The sequence below is a fragment of the Salmo salar genome, chromosome ssa03 (assembly GCF_905237065.1).
Source record: "Salmo salar chromosome ssa03, Ssal_v3.1, whole genome shotgun sequence".
NCBI classification, from domain to species: Eukaryota; Metazoa; Chordata; class Actinopteri; order Salmoniformes; family Salmonidae; genus Salmo; species Salmo salar.
The window spans coordinates 44500404-44526508 of record NC_059444.1 but is presented as its reverse complement, the minus strand read 5'-3'; the positions used below and the strand labels follow the sequence as shown (position 1 = coordinate 44526508).

General features: G+C 42.9%; 1 protein-coding gene across 5 annotated transcripts; it reads left to right on the top strand.

Moving 5' to 3' along the window:
• The first annotated feature begins 116 nt into the window (after positions 1–116).
• Positions 117–26105, top strand: LOC106600570 (G-protein-signaling modulator 2). Of its 5 annotated transcripts, none has more exons than XM_014192032.2 (14): positions 117–345; positions 1205–1243; positions 3755–4067; positions 15479–15700; positions 17379–17514; positions 17640–17779; positions 19503–19626; positions 20086–20201; positions 20517–20781; positions 20908–21120; positions 21345–21524; positions 24420–24579; positions 24657–24862; positions 24999–26105. In XM_014192032.2, exons 3-14 carry the CDS (start codon positions 4003–4005, stop codon positions 25167–25169), a joined length of 1998 nt encoding a protein of 665 aa, XP_014047507.1. In that variant the 5' UTR covers positions 117–345; positions 1205–1243; positions 3755–4002; the 3' UTR covers positions 25170–26105. The 5 variants fall into 5 exon arrangements, with proteins under 5 accessions (XP_014047507.1, XP_014047505.1, XP_014047506.1 ...); XM_014192030.2 differs by having other exon boundaries at positions 24654–24862; XM_014192031.2 differs by lacking the exon at positions 1205–1243 and having other exon boundaries at positions 121–345; positions 24654–24862.

The following is a 26105-nucleotide window of genomic DNA, read 5'->3' as shown; positions in this document are numbered from 1 at the left end:
AGATGACATGGATGACTCATCGGACAGTTGACACATTCATTATTCAAATGTCATTGGTCCAGAGCAGTGGCTGAGACGGTTACTTTGGGCGTGGCTATCTTTGAATCTGCTTCGCTGATTGGCTACTGAACTAACAACACAGAGTAACAGCAGCTAAATTGTCCACCCACTCATCAAAGTTAGCTAGCTAGCTAGCTAGCCAAAACTTTATTGCTAGCTAGGTTAGCAAAGTGCCGAATTTATAGCTAAGAACTTAGGTTTGTTGTAGTATAAAACTGGACTTTTATTTACCGTCGAAGTATCGAAAAGGGGAGTAAAACCATTGTTCGAACTGGACCGCCTAAAGTAAGTGGACTGCTAGCCCACCCAGTTAGCTAATTACAGTAACGTTAGCTAGCTTGCTAACAGGTTGTAAATGTTCTCTGGTTGTGTACCCATAGCGTAGCCCTTTTAGTTATAAGATAAATACAAAAATATAGCTATGGTTTTAGGTGTAGCTTGCAAGATGGTTAGAACTGGCTTGTTAACTTGCTAATGTTAACAGTTAGGTGGCTTTCTCACTTGATTTGCTGATCGAATCTGTCAGATGGTGACTGAAGTTTTCAAAAGAACCGAGTTCACCATTTGGGGAACGCCTTATGTTAGTCAAAATAAATATTTTCTATGTCGTAATTTGCAAATCCACGGTAACAGTGAAAGTGATGATAAGGCTCCGTTTTCAGTTAATGTGTGTGTGTGTATGTGAAGTTTGGTAACAGAATGACAGGTTGTGCGGTTTGTTCTGTCATTCTGTTACCAAACTTCGCATCTGCACAGTTTTTCGAGTAAATGTGTTTTTGTAAAATTCTCAGTGGAAATTGCTAAAAGTAGTCCTTGTGCATAGTTGTATGGTTTGCAATTATTGTTTTTTGTTTGACATGACTTTTTAAATCATTCTCCGCATCATTCTGTTATCGTGGAATTGCCCGTCTGTCTCGTGTACAGAACATCTACAGTTTACTAAATTAGTTAGTGTAAAAGTGCAATGGAAATTATTTTTACTGGGAAATCATGGTATGACTTAATCTTAGTTTGGAAATGAATTAGAACACTAGGCTCGCTAGATATATGCCTAAAAGAAACCAGTAGAACTAGAAGAATATTCAACTATTGAAAATAATCTAGGTATCTCACTATCTTTTATTTTCTTTTTTTATTTTACCAGGTTTCTCATAGTCCCAATCCCAGCACTGAATAATTTCAGGTGAGGAGTATTTCTCTTTCTAGATCTGTCCCTTTTGTTTTGATGGTGATTTGCTGGCTGTATCCCTGCTATCAGGCATTATGCTGCTTTGGTGTTTGCTTGGCTAATAAGAGGATGTGGACACAAAGACACAATAGATCACCCTGTGAGTACATTAAAGATGAGGTCATGGTGACAGTCCAGTGTGTGATGTGGGAGCTTCCTGTGAAGCTGGCCTTTCAAATGACTGCTTTTGTTACCGCAGCTGCACTGTATTAGTAGATCACTTGTCCTTTTAACCACTACTTCATACAGAGTGCAGCTTTGTCACCAGGGGCGGCAGGTTAGAGCGTTGGGCCAGTAAGAGGAAGGTTGCTGGATTGAATCCCTTAGCTGACAAGGTAAAAATCTGTCGTTCTTCCCCTGAACAAGGCAGTTAATCCACTGGTCCCAGGGCTCTGAAGACGTGGATGTCGATTATGGCAGCCCCCTGCACCTCTGATTCAGAGGGGTTGGGTTAAATGCAGAAGACACATTTCCATTGAATACATTCAGTTGGATGACTGACTAGGTATCTCCCTTTCCCTTTTGGCGCACACTACTGGAAAAGGCCTCACGCATATGTACGAGCATGTACTGTATGTAGTTCGGGAACAGATTCCAGAAACAAGTAGGCTCCCCTTTGGATTAAAGTAGTTCACATTAACCTGGCCACTAAACAGCAGCGCAGAGCTGACCTAGTTCTCATAGCTTTGTTCTCCAAGATTTGGGGATCATTGATATATGCAATTGCCCCAAATAGATGCAATGATAAGCTTGCTACAAATAGTTGCTCCAAAGATAAGCTGTCTACAACGTTCCCAAAATGAGGTTTTCTGTATGCTCATTGTGGCTACGATATGGGATTGTGGCGTGAAATATAAAACTGTGCTGAAATAGCCACGCCAAGACGGAGGTTGTCAGATTCTGGCCTCCCCCTGATGTGACAACCAGCGCTTTTTGGTTACAGTTCTGCTCTGTGGCGTGGATGGCTGCCAGCCGGTCCCTGAATCTAGGTTGTCCACAAAGAGAACTCACAAACACTTTCTGCAGGTCATCATGTAGGCTAGGCCCTAACACAGTTAAAGAGAGAGCTCAGAAGTACCCCAAAGTTATGTTACTCACTGTAATCAAAAGGGATCTAAAGTCAGGCTGCCAAACCCATTTCCATGCCGACATCACTTGTGTAAATTCTGCATACACCAGGAGGCATCTGTGCAAGCCTCAATCCCTAATGAAAGGGAAGGATTCGCACTATATAATTACATGAGATTTGTGTGCACCGGCCTTATTAACATAGTTGTTTCCAGAAGAAGTAGCCTAATGTAAGGGGGTTTTACTGATCAGTTGTTGCTATGACCTCCTATCCTTCTTGGCTGAGGGGTGCAAGTCTTTCTCATGTCTGCTCTGCTGCCTGCCGGGGTTTTAGTGGTGAGGGGTTAAACTGAGAACGGTGGTTTTCTGTTTTCTGGAGTGAATTCAATGCCCTGCTGCTCTCTGACCTCTGATCTTCATATGACCACTGAGTCTTTCAATTTTGCTTCAAAGTGTGATGATGCATTGGTTTTATTAAGCTGTATCCAATGAGCAGATCAACAAAGGGGAGGTTTATGGTGGACTATCCCCAACCAGGTTGGAAGTTGATTACTCCTGGATTAAGAAAGTCTTTCAATAATCTTTGTGAATGTCATTTGGTTACAAGCTGTTGTGATATTTTTTTGTTTGTTGCTAATCTACTATCAGAATATTCCTCTCTGTTATCCACCAATAAATAAACAATTTGAAAATTCCTCAATTAATATGCACCTGCAGCATATGTTTGAATACTGTCTGTCCTTTACATTTGTAATGATCTTGCTCTTGATGTGTAGTAGTAGCCTAAATTGGGTTTGGGAAAACCTGTTTACTACTAAGATGTGTGCGTAGGTAAAGAGGGGGCCTACTTGACCGCATGTGGGAACGAGGTGGCAGTTGGTCTTGCTCTGGTGCTGTACCTTACATACTAGACTTGCTTATCACTGTACTTACAATGGCATTTCCACACAAGTCTTCACTGTACAGGTCTTGTTTTGAGTCTGCTGCCATGCTACCTTTCCTATTTCTCACTAAATAATATTTCAATCAATCTACAATTATCTTTGCTGAGGTGGATACATGTTCTGTTTTGCCTACCAATGATTTACATAAAGCAATAAATGTATCTGTTGTGATTGGTGAAAATCCTTCCCTGCTTCTCTGCTTGCCTAGGCTAGCTGTATCCTCACCCTCCGGTAGAGCCTAGCACACCTCCGAGCATTCATGGTTGAGTCAGTGATTGACAGCTTGCGTGTGGTTTTGCTGCCACTGAACCCATCCATCCATCGCCTATCCACTCCTCTCTCTCTCTCACACCCCCTACCTGCCTTTCTTGTGCACGCTGTTTAGTGGGTGTTGCCATGGCGTCGTGTGGTCAGAAGGAGGCTTTACACACAGCATCTTGTGTTCTCTTCACAGAGGGCTGCTGAGGAGAGCTGTGCTGGCACTGCTAAGCCAATCTGAAACTGTAGCCTGACGGACAACACTTTCTGAGGATCTCTCTCTGTCATTCCTGGTGCTACGTGTCAGCTTAAGAGGTCAATCAAAGGCGAGCACAAGGGGAATTTTAGGACTAGTTCTCCTGGACCATCAGATGTTTTCCACTTTTTTGTTTTTATCACAATTTTTGGGATTTAAACTGGGATCGTCCCACTTATAAGTCTTCAATGGATTCCGTTGGCTCTTTGGCTAGCATTGTTGATGAGGACCAGTCCTATCATGTCCGCTACAGGTAGGCATGAACCTACTCATACCCCCATACATTATATTGTCTCAATCTTTGGTCAACATTTTTTGGTTCATGTACGGCCTAGAACGGGTGCTTTAAACTTTCCTTCATACTAGTGGAGAAAAAAAAGTGGAACAAGAATTGAACAGAACTGATGTGTAGGATTTTATACATGTACACAGTGGCCTAGATCTCATACTGGTGTCTCATAAGTCTGTCGCATGGGATGAGATCAGCTTTCCCATGTAGCTTCCAGGTTTGAATTGCTAGGCTAGATTTACCATTTCCATTTAACTGAAGATGTTAAAGGGGATTGGGGTAGTGGCTGTGGCTGTGGCCAATGGTGCGGTTTTAGAGGCCCTCTTGGACGTAGAGACAAATTCTAATTTCCTGCAATTCTAAACATTTTCCCATGGAAATTTCTCAGTTTTAAAGCTAGTGCTTTATAGCTGGCTTTAGCCGTTTTTTAAGTTTACACTGAACTTTTAACCCCACCCCCCCCCAAAAAAAAAAACTAAATATACAGACCCAGTCAAAAGTTTGGACACACCTACTCGTTCAAGGGTCTTTGTTTTCTTTTTATATTTTCTAATAGTGAAGACATCAACTATGAAATAACACATGGAATCATGTAGTAACCAAAAAATGTAGTAACCTAAACAAATCGAAATATATTTGAGGTTCTTCAAAGTAGCCACCCTTTGCCTTGACAGCTTTGCACACTCTTGGCATTATCTCAACCAGCTTCATGAGGTAGTCACCTGGAATGCATTTCAATTAACAGATGTGCCTTGTTAATTTGTGGAATTTATTTCCTTCTTAATGGGTTTGAGCCAATCAGTTGTGTTGTGACAAGGTAGGGGTGGTCTACACCCCTACCTTGTTTCTACCCCCAAGCCCTGAACATCTAGTCAAATGGCTACCCAGACTATTTACCAAGTCCATATTATGGCTAGAACAGCTCAAATAAGCAAAGAGAAACAATAGTCCATCACTTTTAAGACAAAGATCAGTCAATACAGAACATTTCAAGGACTTTGAAAGTTTCTTCAAGTGCAGTCGCAAAAACCATCAAGCGCTATGATGGAACTGGCTCTCATGAGGATGGCCACAGGAAAGGAAGACCCAGAGTTACCTCTGCTGCAGAGGGTAAGTTCATTAGAGTTAACTCCATACATTTTCCCAGACACCCAAAAGTACTTGTTACATTTTGACAGGAAAATGGTCTAATTCACACACTTATCAAAAGAACATCCCTGGTCATCCCAACTGCCTCTGATCTGGCGGATTCACTAAACACATGCTTTGTTTATAAATTATGTCTGAGTGTTGGACAGGGATGCAAACTAGTCACCTTTCGGCGAAATTCACTGTTTTGAGTCAAAAAATAGGTGACCTACATGAGTCATGTAGATCCGATGAGAAAAGTATGTGGGGCGGGTTGGATCACTACTGGCTGTAAGCGAACGAGTGACGCGTGTTTGGAACAATACTGGCTGTATCCGAGGCTCAGCCAGTCGTTCACATAACAATAGAATGCAGCACATGACTGAAGAGACAACCAGTTTGCTAGTTACAGCATTAGCGTGCGCCCGCCCTGGAAAGACAGCAGAGAGTAGAAAGGCAGTTTGTCAGTTACAGCAGCACGTCCCCTGAACAATAAAGAAGAGGTAGGTGAGAAGCCTGACCACCGAGACGGGGTGGTAAGGTGATGACTCGTACTTCATGAGCTGTAACCGAAAAACAACTGTCATTTGGAAAGTTTGAGGTGAGGGAGAAAGTGTGATGGAACAAGTATTGTTAGCATTGTTAAGTATCTTGCTGCCGGATCGAATTCTCCGTTAGTTAGCCAGAGAAATGTTGAGCAACATTGGCCAACTTAATTGATCAAATAATTGAGTTCATGGTGTGAAAATTAGCTGGCTAGTAAAGTCAGACAGCTAACGTTATCTAGCTAATGTTACAACATTAGATGAGTTAACGTTAGTAACCTAACCAATTCGCTATCTATTAACTGGTATACGACTCCTTGCCGTTCAAGTTATAATGCGTTAGTTGCTTACTGGACCCTGAATCTGTGACGTTAACTAGCTAACGAACTACTATCTGTGAACTGTTTTCCCTCTACGGTATGTGGTTAATATTCAGAATGAGAGAATTGGGTGAAAATGAGGCGTTGCTTGTTAATCTTGCTAGGGTCCTTTTTTTTCAGAATTTCTGCCTGACTGACGTGCCCAAAGTAAACTGCCTGTTACTCAGGCCCAGAAGCCAGGATATGCATATAATTGGTACCATTGGATAGAGAACACTTTGAAGTTTGTAGAAATGTTAAAATAATATGAGACTATAACACAATTGATATGGTAGGAGAAAAACCAACCGGAATCTTTATTTTTTTATTTTATTTTTTTGAGATCCCATGCTCTTCAAATGGAAAGCTATGGTTCCTATGCAATTCCAGCTCCCAGATTTCAATTCCTATGGCTTCAACTAGATGTCAACACTTTGTTTTAAGGTTTCAGGCTTGTTTCTTCCAAAACGAGTAAGACTTTTTGGGATATAAAGAAGTATTTTATCTAACAAAAGGACCATGTATGTTGTAGCTGGGACGCTTTGGATTGCAAATCAGAGGAAGATTTTCAAAAAGTAAGTAATTTAATTAATCGCTGTTTGATTTTATGAAGCCTGCTGGTTGAAAATATTTTGATGTGGGGTGCCGTCCTCAAACAATTGCATGGCATGCTTTCTCTGTAAAGCCTATTGTAAATCGCACAATGCAGTTAGATTAACAAGAATTTAAGCTTTTAGCCGATATAAAACACTTGCATGTACCTAGATGTTTAATATCCATAATTCTCCAGATTATTTATTTGAATATTGCGCACCCTCCAATTTCACCAGAAATGTGTCCCGCTTACGGGAAGCCTAGCCCTAAGACGTTTTAAGTGCATTCAGCGATCAAGTGTAGCTGGTCCTGGCTTAAGCTGGATGCCACAATGGAGGTGAAAGGAACACCACACACTTTGTCTCACTTTTTCAATACAGTGGATTAAAAGGGGTATGCCAGGTGTACTCTCTGCCTGAAAGAGATCAATTATGCCAACAAATGGTATCATGCTCTGCTGGCACATTGTAGGACAGATGTCCACAGGCAGAAAGTGTACAACTGTAGTAATGTGCAGTGTAGCCCAAAGATTTTGCTTGTGTTGAACTTGACAGTAACACGTACGTGTGTGTGTGTGTGTGTGTGTGTGTGTGTGTGAGAATGAGGGGGGGATTATTAAAATGTTTTACTCGGTGAACATTATTTTTGCACGCATGTAGCCTTGTGCACTTGATCGATGTCTACTATAGTGGTCATTTATAATAGAATGCCTGTTTGTTTCAGTCTATTTCTACTATAGATGTTTTTTCCCAAGTGCAATATTTAGAAGGCTGTCACTGCTAACTGCATAGCAGTGTATTGCTTTTTTTTCTCAAGACTTGAGTGTCATTTACAGTAAAGTCAAGGCAACAAATATTGCATAGACTTTACATTGGATTGCTTTCTTAATTTTCTTTTAGGTGTGGGTTAGGTTCACATGAGCCACTTTTTATTTTACACACAGAGCCTGATCATGTAGATCATATTCTTTGTTTAATTAGTTAAAACCCGCATTTCTCCCTAGCAGGGATTTTTTTTGTTGTTGCATGTTTCAGTGCAAAAAACTGTCACCTTTTTTGGGCTCTCACCAGTTTGCATCCCTTGCTATCATCAATAATAGAAGGAATTTGAAGTGAACTATACTTTTTATACTTAAGTACATTTTAGCTATTCCATTTACTTTTGATACTTAAGTAAAAAATAAGTGGTATTTTATTAGGTGACTTTTACTTGAGTAATTTTCTATTAAGGTATCTTTACTTTTACTCAAGTATGACAATTGAGTACTTTTTACACCACTGTCGAATTGCTGCAAAGAAACAACTAGTAAAGAACACCAATAGGAATGAGATTTGCTAGGGCCAAGAAACATGAGCAATGGACATTAGACTGGTAGAAATCTGTCCTTTGGTCTAATTAGTCCAGATTTGAGATTTTTGGTTCCAACCGCCGTGTATTTGTGAGATGCAGAGTAGGTGAACGGATGATCTCCGCATGTGTGGTTCCCACCGTGAAGCATGGAGGAGGTGTGGGGGTGCTTTGCAGGTGCCACTGTCAGTGATTTATTTAGAATTCAAGGCATACTTAACAAGCATGGCTACTGCAGCATTCTGCAGCGATACAGCATCCCGTCGGGTTTGCACGATCATTGTTCTTTTGAAAAACAAAATGACTCAATACACCTCCAGGCTGTGTAAGGGCTATTTGACCAAGATAGGGAGTGATGGAGTGCTGCATCAGAGGACCTGACCTCAACCCAATTGAGGTTTGGATGAGTTGGACTGCAGAGTGAAGGAAAAGCAGCCAACAAGTGCTCAGCATATGTGGGAACTCCTTCAAGACTGGTGGAAAAGCGTTCCAGGTGAAGCTGCTTGAGAGAATGCCAAAAGTGTGCAAAGCTGTCAAGGTAAAGGGTAGCTACTTTGAGGAATCTAAAATATATTCTTTTGATTTAACACTTTTTTGGGGGGGGGTTACTGCATGATTCTATGTGTTATTTCATAGTTTTTATGTCTTCACTATTCTACAATGTAGAAAAGAATAAAAAATAAAATGAGTAGATGTGTCCTAACTTCTGACTGGTACTGTGATTATATATCAATATTTAACAATCCCCTCAAACGTTCATGATGATTTGCTTTGTATTTGTAGTTTTAAATTGGTTTATTCAACTTCTTTGAAAGGAGTGGAAGACATCTGTTTGGTAGAAGGCACCATCGTTGTATTTTCAACCATGTTCATCCCTGCGTATAGAATTTATAAGCATTTTCCTGGTCAACCATTAAACTGCATTTGAGCATTGACAATTATGGCAGGCTTACATTTTAGTGTTGAATTAAGCAAGATGGTATCTCACTCCTAATCAAACCTTGTACGTTTTAAATTGAATAAACCTCTTGGCCACCTGAATCTCAGACTAGACGCCTTTAACAAAGCTCTCTAATGCTGCCCAGCATTAGAGAGCAGCAGCAGGAGCAGGGCCTTTCTAATCACTGTAGGGCCCACTGTAGTAATCCTAGGTGACAAGGCCAGAGGCGAGAGAGATCTTGTCTCATAACGCTGAGATGTTACACCTCTGTCCTAGGATTAGGGTTAGGCTAATACTGTAGCAATATCATGGACTTTACTGGTTGACCATATTGTGTGGCATGCAAAAAAACAATGGTTACTGCAAGATGGCGCCGACAGATGGTGGCCTCGTTTCGAGTTCTTAGGAAACGATGCCGTATTTATACATGGTTTTTGTATTATTTCTTACATTGTTACCCCAGGAAGTCTTAAGTCTTATTACATACAGCCAGGAAGAACTATTGGATATAAGAGCAACGTCAACTTACCAACACTAGGACCAGGAATACGACTTTCCTGAAGCGAGTCCTCTGTTCGGACCACCAACCAGGATAATGGATTTAATCCCAGTAGCCAACCTAAAACAACGGCGCCGCAGACGGAGTGGCCTCTTGGTCAGGCTCCGTAGAAGAGCACATCACCCACCATTGGCGAGTGGTATAGTCTCTTGACAACAAGGTAGATGAAATTCGAGCAAGGGTTGCCTTCCAGAGAGACCTCAGAGATTGTAACATTCTCTGGTTCACGGAAACGTGGTTTTCTCGGGATATGTTGTCGGAATCAGTTCAGCCACTGGGCTTCTCCATGCATCGCGCCGACAGAGAGAAACACCTCTCTGGGAAGAGGAAGTGCTGGGGTGTATGCTTCATGATTAACGAATCATGGTGTAATCATAACAACATACAGGAACTCAAGTCCTTCTGCTCACCCAACCTAGAATTCCTTACAATCAAATGCTGGCCATTTTACCTACCAATATAATTCTCGTCAGTTATAGTCACAGCTGTGTACATTTCCCCTCAAACAGACACCAAGATGTCCCTCAAAGAACTTCACTGGACTCTATGTAAACTGGAAACCATATATCCTGAGGCTGCATTTATTGTAGCTGAGGATTTTAAAGAACAAGACTACCTAAATTCTATCAGCATATTGATTGCACTACGCACAGGGGTAATACACTTGACCACTGCTACTCTACCTTCCGCAATGCACACAAAGACCTCCCCCACCCTCCCTTCAGCAAATCTGACCAAGACGCCATCTTGCTCCTGCCGTCTTATAGGCAGAAACTCAAACAGGATGTACCAGTGACGAGAACTACTCAACGCTGGTCTGACCAATTTGGAAGCCACGCTTCAAGATTGTTTTGATCACGCGGACTGGAATATGTTCTGGTCAGCCACAGAGATCAACATAAACCTATACGCTGAGTGAGTTTATAAAGAAGTGCATTGGAGATGATGTACCCACTGTGACTATTTAAAAACTACCCTAACCAGAAACTGTGGATGGATGGTGGCATTCATGCAAAACTGAAAGCGCAAACCACCACATTTAACCATAGAAAGAGGTCTGGGAATATGGCCGAATATAAACAGTGTAGTTATTCCCTTTGCAAGGCAATCAAACAAGCGAAATGCCGGTACAGGAACAAGGTGGAGTTGCAATTCAACAGCTCAGACATGACGTATGTGGCAAGGTCTACAGGAAATCTAGAAAAAGAACCAGCCACGTCACGGACACCATGCTTCCAGACAAACTAAACACCTTCTTTGCTTGCTTTGAGGAGAATACAGTGCCACTGTCGCGGCCCGCTAACAAGGACTGCCCCCCCCACCCCCCTCTCCTTCTCTGTGGCCGACGTGAGTAAAACATTTCAAAGTGTTAACCCTCGCAAGGCTGCTGGCCCAGATGGTGTCCCTAGCCGCGTCCTCAGAGCATGTGCAGACCAGCTGGCTGGTGTGTTTACGGACATATTCAATCGCTCCCTGTCCCAGTCTGTTGCCCCACATGCTTCAAGATGGCTTCCATTGTTCCTGTATCCAAGAAGGCAAAGATGACTGAACTAAATGACTACTGCCCCGTAGCACTCACTTCTGTCATCATGAAGTGCTTTGAGAGACTAGCTAAGGATCACATCACTTCTACCTTACCGGCCACCCTAGACCCACTTCAGTTTGCATAACGCCCCAAAAGGTCCATAGACGACGCAACTGCCCTATCCCATCTGGACAAAAGGAATACCTTAAGTAGTTTGTCCACAGTGATGCATTGTGCAGACCGTACCACCCTCTGGAGAGCCCTGCAGTGTAGGGCGGTGCAGTTGCCATGATACAGCCTGACAGAATGCTCTCGATTGTGCATCTGTAAAAAGTTTGTCAGGGTTTTGGGTGACAAGCCAAATTTCTTCAGCCTCCTGGAGGTTGAAGAGGCACTGTTGTGCCTTCACCACACTGTGTGGGTGGACCATTTCAGTTTGTCTGTGACGTGTACACCCAGGAACATAAAACGTTCCACCTTCACTGCTGTCCCTTGGATGTGGATAGGGGGGGGAGCTCCCTCTGCTGTTTCCTGAAGTCCACGATCATCTCCTTTGTTTTGTTGACGGTGAGTGCGAGGTTGTTTTCCTGACACCGCACTCCCAAGTGCCCTCACCTCCTCCCTGTAGGCGGTCTCGTCGTTGTTGGTAATCAAGTCCACTACTGTTGTGTCATCTGCAAACTTGATGATTGAGTTGGTGTGCATGGTCACGCAGTCGTGGGTGAACAGGGAGTACAGGAGGGGGCTGAGCACGCACACTTGTGGGGCCCCAGTGTTGAGGGCAGCCCGTCAAAGTCCAGGACCCAATTGCACAGCGTGGGGTTGAGACCCAGGGCCTCCACCTTGCTGACGAGCTTGGAGGATACTATGATGTTGAATGCTGCGGTGTAGTCAATGAACAGCATTCTTACATGCCCTGCATGACACCTACATCACCCAATGTCACAGGAAGGCCACAAAGATCATCAAGGACAACAGCCACCTGAGCCACTGCCTGTTCACACCTCTACCATTCAGAAGGTAAGATCAGTACAGGTGGATCAAAGCTGGGACCTATCTCAAGGCCATCAGACCGCTAAACAGCAATCACTAACTCAGAGGCTGCTGCCTACATTGAGACCCAATCAATGGCCACTTTAATAAATGGATCTCTAGTCACTTTAAATAATGCCACTTTAAATAATGCCTCTTTAATCATGTTTACATATCTTACATTACTCGTATCACATGTAAACTCAGCAAAAAAAGAACCATCCCTTTTTCAGGACCCTGTCTTTCAAAGATAATTCATAAAAATCGCCAAAAATTCACAGATCTTCATTGTAAAGTGCTTAAACACTGTTTCCCATGCTTGTTCAATGAACCATAAACAATTAATAAACATGCACCTGTGGAACGGTCGTTAAGACACTAACAGCTTACCGACGGTAGGCAATTAAGGTCACAGTTATGAAAACTTAGGACACTAAAGAGGCCTTTCTACTGACTCTGAAAAACACCAAAAGAAGATGCCCAGGGTCCCTGCCCATCTGCAAGAACCTGCCTTAGGCATGCTGCAAGGAGGCATGAGGACTGCAGATGTGGCCAGGGCAATAAATTGCAATGTCTGTACTGTGAGATGCCTAAGCCAGTGCTACAGGGAGACAGGATGGACATGTGGGAGACCACGTGTAACAACACCTGCACAGGATCGGTACATCTGAACATCACACCTGCGGGACAGGTAAATGATGGCAACAACAACAACTGCCCGAATTACACCAGGAACACACAATCCCTCCATCAGTGCTCAGACTGTCCGCAATAGGCTGAGAGAGGCTGGACTGAGGTCTTGTAGGCCTGTTGTAAGGCAGGTCCTCACCAGACATCACCGGCAACAACTTCGCCTTTGGGCACAAACCCACCGTCACTGGACCAGGCAGGACTGGCAAAAAGTGCTCTTCACTGACGAGTCTCGGTTTTGTCTCACCAGGGGTGATTGTCGGATTCGCGTTTATCGTTGAAGGAATGAGTGTTACACCGAGGCCTTTTACTCTGGAGCGGGATCAATTTGGAGGTGGAGGGTCTGTCATGGTCTGGGGCGGTGTGTCACAGCATCATCAGACTGAGCTTGTTGTCATTGCAGGCAATCTCAACGCTGTGCGTTACAGGGAAGACATCCACCTCCCTCGTGGTAGCCTTTCTGTAGGCTCATCCTGATATGACCCTCCAGCATGACAATGCCAATGCCACCAGCTCGTTCTGTGCGTGATTTCCTGCAAGACAGGTATGTCAGAGTTCTGCCATGGCCAGCGACGAGCCCGGACCTCAATCCCATTGAGCACGTCCGGGACCTGTTGGATCGGAGGGTGAGGGCTATTTCTCCCCCCCGGAGGTACACTGCAGTACTTAGTATCTGGTGTGGCCACCAGCTGCATTGACTATTACTTGATTTTTGAACCCCCCCTTTGTTCAGGGATGCATTATTCCACGTCTGTGGAACTTGTTCAGTTTGTCTGTTGTTGACTCTTATGTTCATACAAATATTTACTCATGTTACGTTTGCTGAAAATAAATGCAGTTGACAGTGAGGACTTTTAAAATTATTTTATATACCATCTATTGCACCTTGCCTATGCCGCTCGTCCATCGCTCATCCATATACTTGTATACATATTCTCATTTACCCCTTTGGATTTGTGTGTATTAGGTGGTTGTTGGGGAGTTGTTAGATTACTTGTTAGATATTACTGCTTTGTCGGAACGAGAAGCACAAGCATTTCGCTACACTTGCATTAACATCTGCTAACCATGTGTTTGTGACCAATAATATTTGGTTTGAATTGATTTGGTTCTTTGACGTTAGGGGTTATTCTAGTTTGTGGGGAGTGGATAAAGTATCTGTGAGACATTGAAAAGAATAGGCTACCTAGGCCTCTGTCCGGATCCGCTATGAGTTTAGGCTAGCTCTGGACTGTTCAGAGTGTTGCTGCACAGGAATCCTCTTTCAAAGCAACCCAGTGGAAGCCTCTTTAGATGCCTCTCAGATGTGTCATGTGATGCTGTTGTAAAGGAGACAGAAACCCAGGTAGGGTCTTAGTGTGTTAAAATAAAGTAGGCTCAATCCAGTATGTAGAGTACAGTCATTTGTCATTTTGTCTGCAAGATGTGACATTGTTTATAGTCTGTAATTGGAGATTACTTTAGTAAAAAAACTAATCTATACAGGAAACATACCTATTGATTATTTTGCTGAATATCAATGTAACATGCTAAGATGTCAGATTTTACTGAGTTACAGTTCATAGATGGAAATCAGTCGTTTTAAATAATATATGAATTTCACATACTGGGCATGAGTGCAGTATGTGAATCCCCCCCAAATAGGTCCACCCACTGGGGAGCCAGGCCCAGCCAATCAGAATGAGTTTTTCCCCACAAAAGGGATTCATTACAGACAGAAATACTCCAATCTTTTATTTTAGCTCACGAAAAATGGGACCAACACTTTACATGTTGCATTTATATTTTTGTTCAGTGTATAAAATGTCTTTAGTAGGCTATCTAATGCCAATATTCTTTTGAGGGCTTTCAAAAAAGAACACTGGGTGGGCACTTGATTTAATAGAGTACCTGAAGTCGAAAATGTGCATGCATGAACACAGGTAATCTCCTCTTCCATAAAGTGGTGGGCGTTTTTGCTGTAGGACACAAAGTTGTCAAAGAGGGCATAACAATCGAAGCCAGGTTGCATGAATGTGACTAATCTGTTAATCCACCCGTCCCTGTGAATAATCTCTTGTGGATACTCCTCTCTGACCCTATCTGGGGTTAAAGTGACCAGGAGTAGGCTGTGTTCAGGGTCAAACATCCAGAACGTTTCAGATAGAAATGTAATCGTCTATAGCTTGCACAATCCCCATTCTACACAACAGACAATCATGTCTGAAGACATTGAAACATTGAAGCCCACTGAATAGCCTAGTCTTCAGTCTTCAGAAGAGCAGTCAGAGATCTGTGTATTGTACTGTAGATAGGAAATCAGTCCTACCATAGCAAACACACCCTGATAAACCAAGGCTGTTTTTCTCAGGAGGTGGAAGGAAGTAGCCAAACAAACTCCACATTCAGTCTGATGATGGAGTGAGAAGGATGCTAGTCCTGGGTTTTCAGATGGGGAAAACCCATCTAACTTTTGGTTTCTAGTTTATTCAAACTGTGGCCACTTTGGAATGTTAAGACTAAATACACTTGTAGTTCTTTTGAGTGTTATTGGAAGGGGCAAGAGGTTGTTTTGGACCAGAACATTTTCTCCTGTCTGTGCCTACTTAGCATCTTGGATCAACGAGAGACCTCTGTTCCTATCTTCTATCTAAACCGCTTCTGCTGCCTCCTGTAGGATGGATGCATCCTGCCTGGAGCTGGCCCTGGAGGGTGAGCGGCTCTGTAAAGTGGGCGACTACCACGCTGGGGTGGCCTTCTTCGAGACAGCCATCCAGGTTGGCACAGAGGACCTGCAGGTGCTGAGTGCCATTTACAGCCAGCTGGGCAATGCATACTTCCATCTGCACAACTACGCCAAGGCGTTGGAGTTCCACCACCACGACCTCACCTTGACCAGGTAGGAAGGAACATACCTATGACTCGTATTCATAATGTTTCTCAGAGTAGGACCATTGTCCCCTCTTTTCAGCATGACCTGACCACACAACTCCTATGTCTGTAGTGTTTTCCCTATGCGCAGGCCGTCATTCATATTTAGAAATACGCCCATGATTTTTGCGAAACGCTTAGATAAACATCTTAGATATATAGACTACTGCTGACGGTAACTGTAGTCAACTAGCAGCTGTTATGTATCAATGTTTGATTGCTACGTCTTTATTTGTCCCACCAAAATATATTTTGACCACTTGAAAAATCTAACTGCTACTTTTTTGTTTAAAAGTTTCAATTTGGTAGTCCGAATAGTCAGTCTAGCCCTCCTCCGCTAGAATGATCAATATGAATCTAATAGCGATCTCTTGATAGGACAGACACATGTCCGTCACACGGCGAGCGATGACAAACACTGCTGGTTTGACAGGATGCTCTGTCTCCCGTGTGATTTTGTGCGCGCTGTGGTTGGTTACAGTCAAATTTCTTTACACGGAGGGAGGGCACATGATGCTCCTTCAATCGTCTTTGTGAGTGAATCTGCACATCCCATGTAATGTAAGTGGTAACAATGAGTCGAAATCCACTTAGCCTAATTATTTCCTATAGCCAGCAACAGAGCCAAGGTGCATAGGCTATTTACGGCGCTTTGATTGACAACCAAACAGCATGTGTTGATTAGTTATGAAAGGTGTCGAATTAACTGAATAAAGTCAATCTCCTATATCCCTTTGCCATTCATAAATCATACACCGTAGTTATAAGTTCATGGTATCGCACCGGGACAAGTAAACCATAGATCTCGTTTGTATTTTCTTAGGATATCAAAGCCAATGTCGTGATTTGCCAGTGAGTGACTCGTCAGTGTAGCCTACTGAATCGCATTGGTGAGAGCTGTTCATTTGGCTCCCTAGTTTGCATATCGGTAGGCATTTTGCTGATAATCTGCAGATAAATTATGAAATATACGATGAAGATGGTGAATCCTCACTGCAGAAACAATAGGTGTTGGAGAGAGTGAGACTCATTCTGGTCCAGATATGATAATGATTCATTTAAATGCATTTCTGTCAAATCAGAAATATATCATATTTAAGACTGATATAACCCTCTTAATTTGTTTAATTTAACCTTTTAATTTATTGTTCAAGATCATGTGGGCATTTTTCTGTTTTAATAAAATACATAATTTGAAGAACAAACATTGTGCCAATTGATATTTTGCAGTCAAACTGTAAACTAGACTTTAATCTTGAAGGCAGGTTTAATGTTCTCCTCTTAGAAAACAGTCCTGATAGTGCTTTTGGACATCATCTAGGCCTAACAATACACAGAATTCATACATTTTCAGTCATTTAGTTTTAAAGTCATGTCTTTCTACGCAATACCACAAAACAAATTTTACCAATCTGGGAGGTAAACTCTAAAGTATTCAACAATAACAATAATTGTGCTCAGTGTTTCGGATGGAATCAAGGCACTAGAATATTTCAGAGGCCACCAAAAATGGAGCTTGTTCTGCAAATTACCCTCTCGACCCGGGGAGGCCTGACTGGCTACTCTATGTACCAGGAGAAAACATGTTGTCATTTAAGTTAGGTGAGCATTCAATCCCATTTTATGATTTATGGTCCCATTCTCAGGACCATCGGGGACCAGATGGGAGAGGCCAAATCCAGCGGTAACCTAGGCAACACATTGAAGGTGTTGGGTAGGTTTGATGAGGCTGTGGTCTGCTGTCAGAGGCACTTAGACATTGCCATGGACCTGAACGACAAGGTGAGATTGATTCATGAATGATGGTTATTAGGCCTAATTTGCAGTGTATTCTGGTGTTTAAATGCTTTTTTCCCTTGTTGTAGAGTTGACATTGGCCCTGTTTTTTTTTTTTTTGTCTCTGTTAGGTGGGACAGGCTAGGGCGCTGTATAACTTTGGGAACGTGTATCATGCAAAAGGAAAGAGCATCTGCTGGAGCGGGGCGGAGCCAGGAGAGTTCCCCGACGAGGTCACTACTGCACTTAGGAAAGCAGCGGAATATTACGAGTAAGTTAGTGTGTTTGTGCGCAAGCATTGCATTCCTGTGTGTTCGGTACGTTTTGCACCTTGTAAGTCAGATACCATAGAGTAAATGTACATACTGTAATACCATATTTAGTATCAGTCAAAAGTTTGGACACCTACTCATTCAACGGTTTTTCTTTATATTTATTATTTTCTACATTGTAGAAAAATAGTGAAGACGTCAAAATTATGAAATAACACATGGAATCATGTGGTAACCAAAAAGTGTTAAACAAATAAAAATAGATTTTATATTCTTCAAAGTAGCCTCCCTTTGCCTTGATGACGGCTTCATGAGAAATGCTTTTCCAACAGTCTTGAAGGAGTTCCCACATATGCTGAACACTTGTTGGCTGCTTTTCCTTCACTCTGTGGTCCAACTCATCCCAAACCATCTCAATTGGGTTGAGGTTGGGTGATTGTGGAGGCCAGGTCATCTGATGCAGCACTCCATCACTCTCCTTGGTCAAATAGCGCTTACACAGCCTGGAGGGGTGTTTTGGGTCATTGTTCTGTTGAAAAATAAAGGATAGTCCCACTAAGCGCAAACCAGATTGGATGGCGTATTGCTGCAGAATGCTGTGTTTGGACTCATCAGACCAAAATACAGATTTCCACCGGTCTAATGTCAATTGCTTTTGTTTCTTGACCCAAGCAAGTCTCTTCTTATTGGTGTGCTTTGATTTCTTTGCAGCAATTCGACAATTATGGCCTGACTCACGCAGTCTCCTCTGAACAGTTGATGTTGAAATGCGTCTGTTTATGGAACTCTGTGAAGCATGTATTTGGGCTGTTTTCTGAGGCTGGTAACTCTAATGAACGTATCCTCTGCAGCAGAGGTAAGTCTGGGTCTTCCTTTCCTGTGGCAGTCCTCATGAGAGCCAGTTTCATCATAGTGCTTGATGGTTTTTGCGACTGCACTTGAAGAATCTTTCAAAGTTCTTGAAATTTGCCAGATTGACTGACCTTCATGTCTTAAAGTAATGATGGGCTGTAATTTCTCTTTGCTTATTTGAACTGTTCTTGCCATAATAGGGCTATCTGGTAAAAGACCAAGTACCTATCTTCTGTATACCACCCCTACCATGTCACAACACAACTGATTAGCTCAAATGCATTAAGGAAAGAGATTCAAAAAATTAACAAGGCACACCTGTTAATTGAAATGCATTCCTGGTGACTACCTCTTAGAATTCTCTCAACGAGCCTAATGAGTGTGAAAAGCTGTCATTACTTTTTTGATCACTACATGATTCCATATGGGTTATTTCATAGTTTTGATGTCTTCACTATTATTCTACAATGTAGAAAATAGTAAAAATAAAGAAAAACCGTTGAATGAGTAGGTGTGTCAACTTTTGACTGGGTTTTATTTATATCTATTTATTTTCCCGTCACATTCAGTGGGTCAGAAGTTTACATGCACTCAATTAGTATTTGGTAATATTGCCTTTAAATTGTTTAACTTGGGTCAAGCGTTTTGGGTAGCCTTCTACAAGCTTTCCACAATAAGTTGGGTGAATTTTGGCCCATTCCTCCTGACAGAGCTGGTGTAACTAAGTCAGGTTTGTAGGCCTCCTTGCTCGCACACACTTTTTCAGTTCTGCGCACAAATTTTCTATAGGATTGAGGTCAGGGCCTTGTGATGGCCACTCCAAAACTTTGACTTTGTTGTCCATTCATTCAATGTTTTGTCTATATTCAGAGCAAACTTATCCATAGTAAAGGAGCTTGCAGACCCGGCCGCCCAGGGCCGAACATATGGTAACCTTGGCAACACACACTACCTGTTAGGAAACTTCCAGAATGCAGTGGCATCACATGAACAGGTAATGAAAATCTTATCAGTTTATAGCGTGACATTTAGTGCTCGATTCAATAAAAACTGCACTGCTGTAGCATATAAAACGCACAATTTTTTTATCCTATGACCAAATGGAATAGTATAGTGGTTTTGCGTACTATAGTAGAAATACCAGTTACTCACTTCACTGGATGATTAATAATAGCTTGTACACAAGGCAACTGCATAAACATTGCGAAAGGTAAGTTTGATTTAAATCCAGCCAGTTAAGTCTTGTCAGATTTCCTTTTTCAATGGTTCTCTGTAGTTAATTATAATGTCCTGTATGGCTCAGTACAGTCCACAGAAAAACTATAGGTAAACGCCACATAATGGAAGACTAGAGTCGCTGGCTGTTCCGATACCAAGGTGTTGAAGTGGGTGGGTGGGTGAGTTTCTGGTCCAGTGTCTGTGTGTGTTTGTTCCATTTGTTTTCCTTTCCCAGCGCCTCCAGATTGCCAAGGAGTTTGGCGACCGCTCAGCAGAGAGAAGGGCCTATTGCAACCTGGGGAACGCGTATATATTCCTGGGTGAATTTGAAGTGGCAGCCGAGCATTACAAGTGAGCCAAACCCCCAGCCCAGCCATTCATCTTCTCTTAATGAAGTTCACTCCCTCTGTCTTGGGAGTCCAGCTGTTAAAACAACTCTTATTTCTGTCTGGACCCTGGAGGGTTTACACAGTTAAGAGGCCGTAGGGTTTTCAGGAGAGAAATGGCAGCCGCTATGCCTGAAAGGACTATAATGTCAAGAGGGCTAGCAAACCGATAAGTGGGTGTGAATTCATATACTAAACTTAATTTCAGGACCAGAATAGCCTTTGTGTGTCACTATGAATGAGAGCCAGTGATCTAATGTGTTTGTATTGTGGTTGTCAGGAGGACTCTGCAGCTGGCCAGACAGCTGAAGGACCGGGCTGTAGAGGCTCAGGCCTGTTACAGTCTGGGAAACACCTACACACTCCTCCAGGACTACGAGAGGGCCATAGACTACCACCTCAAACACCTGATCATAGCACAGGACCTCAACGACCGGATTGGTGAGGGCCGGGCGTGCTGGAGTTTAGGGAACGCTCACACCGCCCTGGGGAACCATGACCAGGCCATGCACTTTGCTGAGAAACACCTGGAGATCTCCAAAGAGGTACTACCTCCCTTATCCCCTATAGATATACAGTTCAGGACACAGCCTTCAAGAGCCTGATCATAGAAAGAGGAGTTGATCTGAAAATGCAGCATGGTCAATCCCAATTGTGTGTGTGTGTTCCAGACTGGTGACCGGAGCGGGGAGCTGACGGCCCGTATGAACGTGTCAGACCTGCAGATGGTGCTGGGGCTGAGCTACAGCACCAACAACTCCACCCTGTCTGAGAACCCCATCAAGGACATGGACCACAACCTGCACGGAGCCAGGCCCCGGATAGGACGGAGAAACAGCATGGAAAACCTGGAGCTCATGAAACTCACCCCCGACAAGATCAATGTAAGTTACTGGCTTCAAATGTGCAATCTGAGACTTCTCTTCACTAGGCATCGTGGCAATTCAAAGTGCACTATTAACCCGACGTTAGTGAAATTAATTACACATGGCACCTTTTTAAAATGTATTGTTTTGTCTTTATAACAACTCTCTTTTAACTCTTTGTGTATTTTGATACCTGAGTTAGATGTGATTTTTGACGTGTGTCCTCTCCGTCTTGTCTCCAGGCTCAGAAGTGGAACAGTGACATCTTGACCAAGCAGTCTAAACCCACCCTGGCTAAGAGCTCCTCCAAGCTGTTCTTCATCAGCCGTCTGCGGGGGAAGAAGAACAGGGCTGGGGGCTCCAGTAAAGTCCTGCAGGACACCAGTAACACCCCCCAGATCCCTGCACAGGGACCACAGAAGGTAAGAGGGAAGCCTGCGTTTCAGGTATCCACCTAGCGTGTGCTTTTGTATGGGTTTGTGTGTCTCTGTATGCATGCGGGCCCATAGGAGAGAGAGAGAGTGTGAGATTGACTTGACCTTTTGTACTTATCTCATTGTGGATTGGAATAAAGTTTTCAAATCGGTGGTGGTTGATGCCGTTTTAAGATCAGGGAGGACAAATGTTTTATGCGCCTTCTATTACAGCATTTTGGACGACTGTCATTCATATTCCATTCAGCCAGCTCAATGTAACAGCAATGGGTTTAGGCTACTACATGATACTCCAATGTTCCATATACCCATCATGAGGTTGCTACAACAGACTATGAATGAAAGTTTATAACGTAGGTGCACAGGTCAAGAGACATTTTTTTGTAATCAAGGTGACAGACAGTGACACATTCAATACTGCCTTGCACACTCTTGCCTGCATCTAGCTGATCTGGGGTGTAATCATTAGTCCAAAAACAAGAGTTTCTATTGGACAAATTGAGGTAGGTCTCGTCATTTAGTTCCGTTTTCTTCTGTTTAGGAAACATTTTGCGACAGACTCAGCAGAATGAATACACCCCTGATCACACACAGTTAATTTTAATAGCAGCCTCATACAGCATCAACAGTTTGCTCATTGTATAATTCCTTCTCGCATTTACACGGTCTCCTCCTCGCACCTTTTCCCTTCGCTTGTGGACTTCAGTGTAAAACACAAAATGTCTGACACAAGAGGTTGGCGTCATCTTAATTGGGGAGGACAGGCTCGTGATAAAGGCTGGAGCGGAATGAGTGAAATGGTATCAAATACATCAGACACATGGTTTCCATGTGTTTGAGACCATTCCATTTACTCCGCTCCAGCCATTATCACGAGCCGTCCTCCCCTCAGCAGCCTCCACTGGTCTGTGACCAGGCGCAATAACCTCTCCCAGCCAAATCTTCATACCATAACCGCTACACAGCCTACATCGTTGTCACCATTATTGTTATAGTCAACAAATTAGAACTAACACATTAGTGAACCCACAATCCAATCCATGTGTACAGTTTAGTAGTTACACTGGGGGGCCCTGGTGGCAATAAATGTATAAAATCGAAAGCTTACATTGACTTGGAAGAGTTGCTGTGTTGGATAGCCTTAGCCAGCTAGCTAACATAAACAAATATAATTTCTCTAAGTCAGGTTATTGAGTAGGCTAATTTAGCTCCATTAGCTAAGTAAGTGAAAGGTAAACTAAGAAAAAAATAATACAATGAAATATACAGTTGAAGTCGGAAGTTTACATACATTTAGGTTGGAGTCATTAGAACCTGTTTTTCAACCACTCCACACATTTCTTGTTAACAAACGATAGTTTTAGCAAGTCGTTTAGGACATCTACTTTGTGCATGACACAAGTAATTTTTCCAACAATTGTTTACATACAGATTATTTAACTTATAATTCACTATCACAATTCCAGTGGGTCAGAAGTTCACATACACTAAGTTGACTGTCCCTTTAAACAGCTTGGAAAATTCCAGAAAAGGATGTCATGGCTTTAGAAGCTTCTGGTAGGCTAATTGACATCATTTGTGTCACTTGGAGGTGTACTTGTGGTATGTATTTCAAGGCCTACCTTCAAACTCAGTGCCTCTTTGCTTGACATCATGGGAAAATCATAAGAAATCAGCCAAGACCTCAGAAAAAAAAATGGTGGACCTCCACAAGTCTGGTTCACCCTTGGGAGCAATTTCCAAATGCCTGAAGGTACCACGTTCATCTGTACAAACAATAGTACGCAAGTATAAACACCATGGGACCACGCAGCCGTCATACAGCTCAGGAAGAAGACGCGTTCTGTCTCGGTTGCAAATGGGTCTTCCAAATGGACAATGACCCCAAGCATACTTCCAAAGTTGTGGCAAAATGGCTTAAGGACAACCAAGTCGAGGTATTGGAGTAGCCATCACAAAGCCCTGACCTCGTTACCTATAGAAAATTTGTGGGCAGAACTGAAAAAGTGTGTTCGAGCCAGGAGGCCTACAAACCTGACTTAGTTACACCAGCTCTGTCAGGAGGAATGGGCCAAAATTCACCCAACTTATTGTGGAAAGCTTGTAGAAGGCTACCCAAAACACTTGACCCAAGTTAAACAATTTAAAGGCAATATTACCAAATACTAATTGAGTGTATGTAAACTTCTGACCGACTGGGAATGTGATGAAAGAAATAAAAGCTGAAATAAATCATTCTCTCTACTATTATTCTGATATTTCACATTCTTAATAAAGTGGTGATCCTAACTGACCTAAGACCGAATTGTTACTAGGATTAAATGTCAGGAATTGTGAAACTGAGTTTAAATGTATTTGGCTAAGTGGAAGTTTACATACATGTAAACTTCCACTTCAACTGTAGCTTGCTCTCTTTCTTTCTGCTGCTTCTCCTTAATTTTAGCTGTAGCTTATGCTAGATTCATTCTCTGATCCTTTGATTGAATGGACAACATGTCAGTTCATGCTGCAAGAGCTCTGATAGGTTGGAGGACGTCCTCCGGAAGTTGTCATAATTACTGTAAGTCTATGGAAGGGGGTGAGAACCATGAGCCTCCTAGGTTTTGTATTGAAGTCAATGTACCCAGAGTGGGACAGAAGCTAGCTCAGGCAACACCATGGTGCTACCATACAGAGTGCTGTTGAGGCTACTGTAGACCTTCAATATATTCAGTGTTTAATCAGTTATTTGGTGGTGTGAATATATTTAGTGTAGTTTTATCTATTAAAAAAAAGTACTTTTTTTTTTTTCTCTATTTACATTTTTATGAAATTCAGAGTAGGGTGGTTCTCCCCTTCCTCCCCTGAGGAGCCTCTACTGATTCAAATATGTCTCTCACTCAGAGGGCCAGTCCAGACATGCTCGGGGACGAGGGCTTCTTTGACCTGCTGAGTCGTTTCCAGAGTAACCGGATGGACGACCAGCGTTGTTCCATACAAGAGAAGAGCCGTCTGTCAGTCAGTACCAGCTCCTCTGACTCTCCACCCAGAGCCATGAGGAAATGTGAGTACACACACACCAACATTTCTCTGCGATCGCCTTGATCTCTCGCTCTGACCCCTCTCCCTCTCCTCCAGCAGTGTCCGATGCGGCAGCAGTAGAAGGCCTGGGCTCTGGGTCTGGTGCCCAGGGTCGCCGGTTAGAGGAAGGTGGAGGTGCTGGGGGTAGTTTGCCCGGCCTTCGGCTCAACAGGCACAGCAGCCAGGCTGTCCTCAGCCACCTGATGGCTAACGCAGACAACACGGAGCCTGACGATGACTTCTTCGACATGCTCGTCAAATGCCAGGTGTGAGGTTTAAATAGACTCACCTTTTCACTAGGGTGGTGTTCAGTAGAGCACAATGTAGCAAAACGTTGTGCTAGATCTGTGCTTTATATTGAAAGGGGGTAAGTCTTTTCATCCACTTTCTATCTCCCCTCAGGGTTCTCGGCTGGATGACCAGCGCTGCGCCCCTCCCCCGGCCCGTGGCCCCACCGTCCCAGACGAGGACTTCTTCAGCCTCATCACGAGGTCCCAGGCCAAACGCATGGACGAGCAGCGGGTCACCCTGCCCTCCGCAGCAGGCTCTGCAGCACGGCCCTGCTCCAACTGAGCCTTGTCCATGGAGAGTACCCCGACAGGGGTGAAAACCCAGGAGACGGGGCTTCTGGAGGAAAACAATGTGGAAGAAGGGTGTGGAAGTTTCGTCCACTTGTGGAGATGAGGACGTTGATGCTGTACTCAACAGTGGATGGAGCTATTTTACATAGACCAGAACTTTTCAATGGTCTTTTCTGTCCGTAACATAGACCAATAATGGTTGTTGGTAGGATTCCGAAGTCTCATTTCACAGTTGAAAGCACTGCCAGCATTAATGTAGTAGCCTATAGGGAACAATGCAACATTCAAAAACTAAAGTAACCCACTGAGGGTTATAGACTATGAAATCAACTGTTCTCAATTTTACCTTTACTATCTGGAACTGTACTGGACCTGTAAAACTACACAGACGAACATGAACTAACATATCAAACGAGTAGGTCCAGGGCATTATTCTGTATGATTATGTACTCACTACAACCTGAAAATTGATCTTTAGATACAAACAAAACTGCAGTCATGACTCATGTATTTATTGCACCTTTTAAAAAAAAAAAAAATGTATGATTTTGTTTTAAGTGCTTACGTACTGCCGTTTTTACTTCCCCTTGTGGTTGGTTTGATTTTGCACCATACTTTTCTGATGTAGACTAGATTCAAAGACCGGTACAGCACTCTTTCCATGTGTTTTTGAATTGTCTATATGTGTATGTTAGGAGTTATGGAGGGTGGGGATACCTCATTTAGGTAAAGAAATGCTCTTTCAGCCTCAACCATCTGATAAAATAATTAATTCACCCATGGGTGTGTTTTGTCCCTGATGCTCTTTTGTACTTCCTATATATATTTTTTTTAATGAGATCAGAGGAATGAACACTTGTTTATTTAGTATAGAAATCATGTCTTACTTTTTGATAACACATTTTAAAATAAAACATATTGTTGCGTT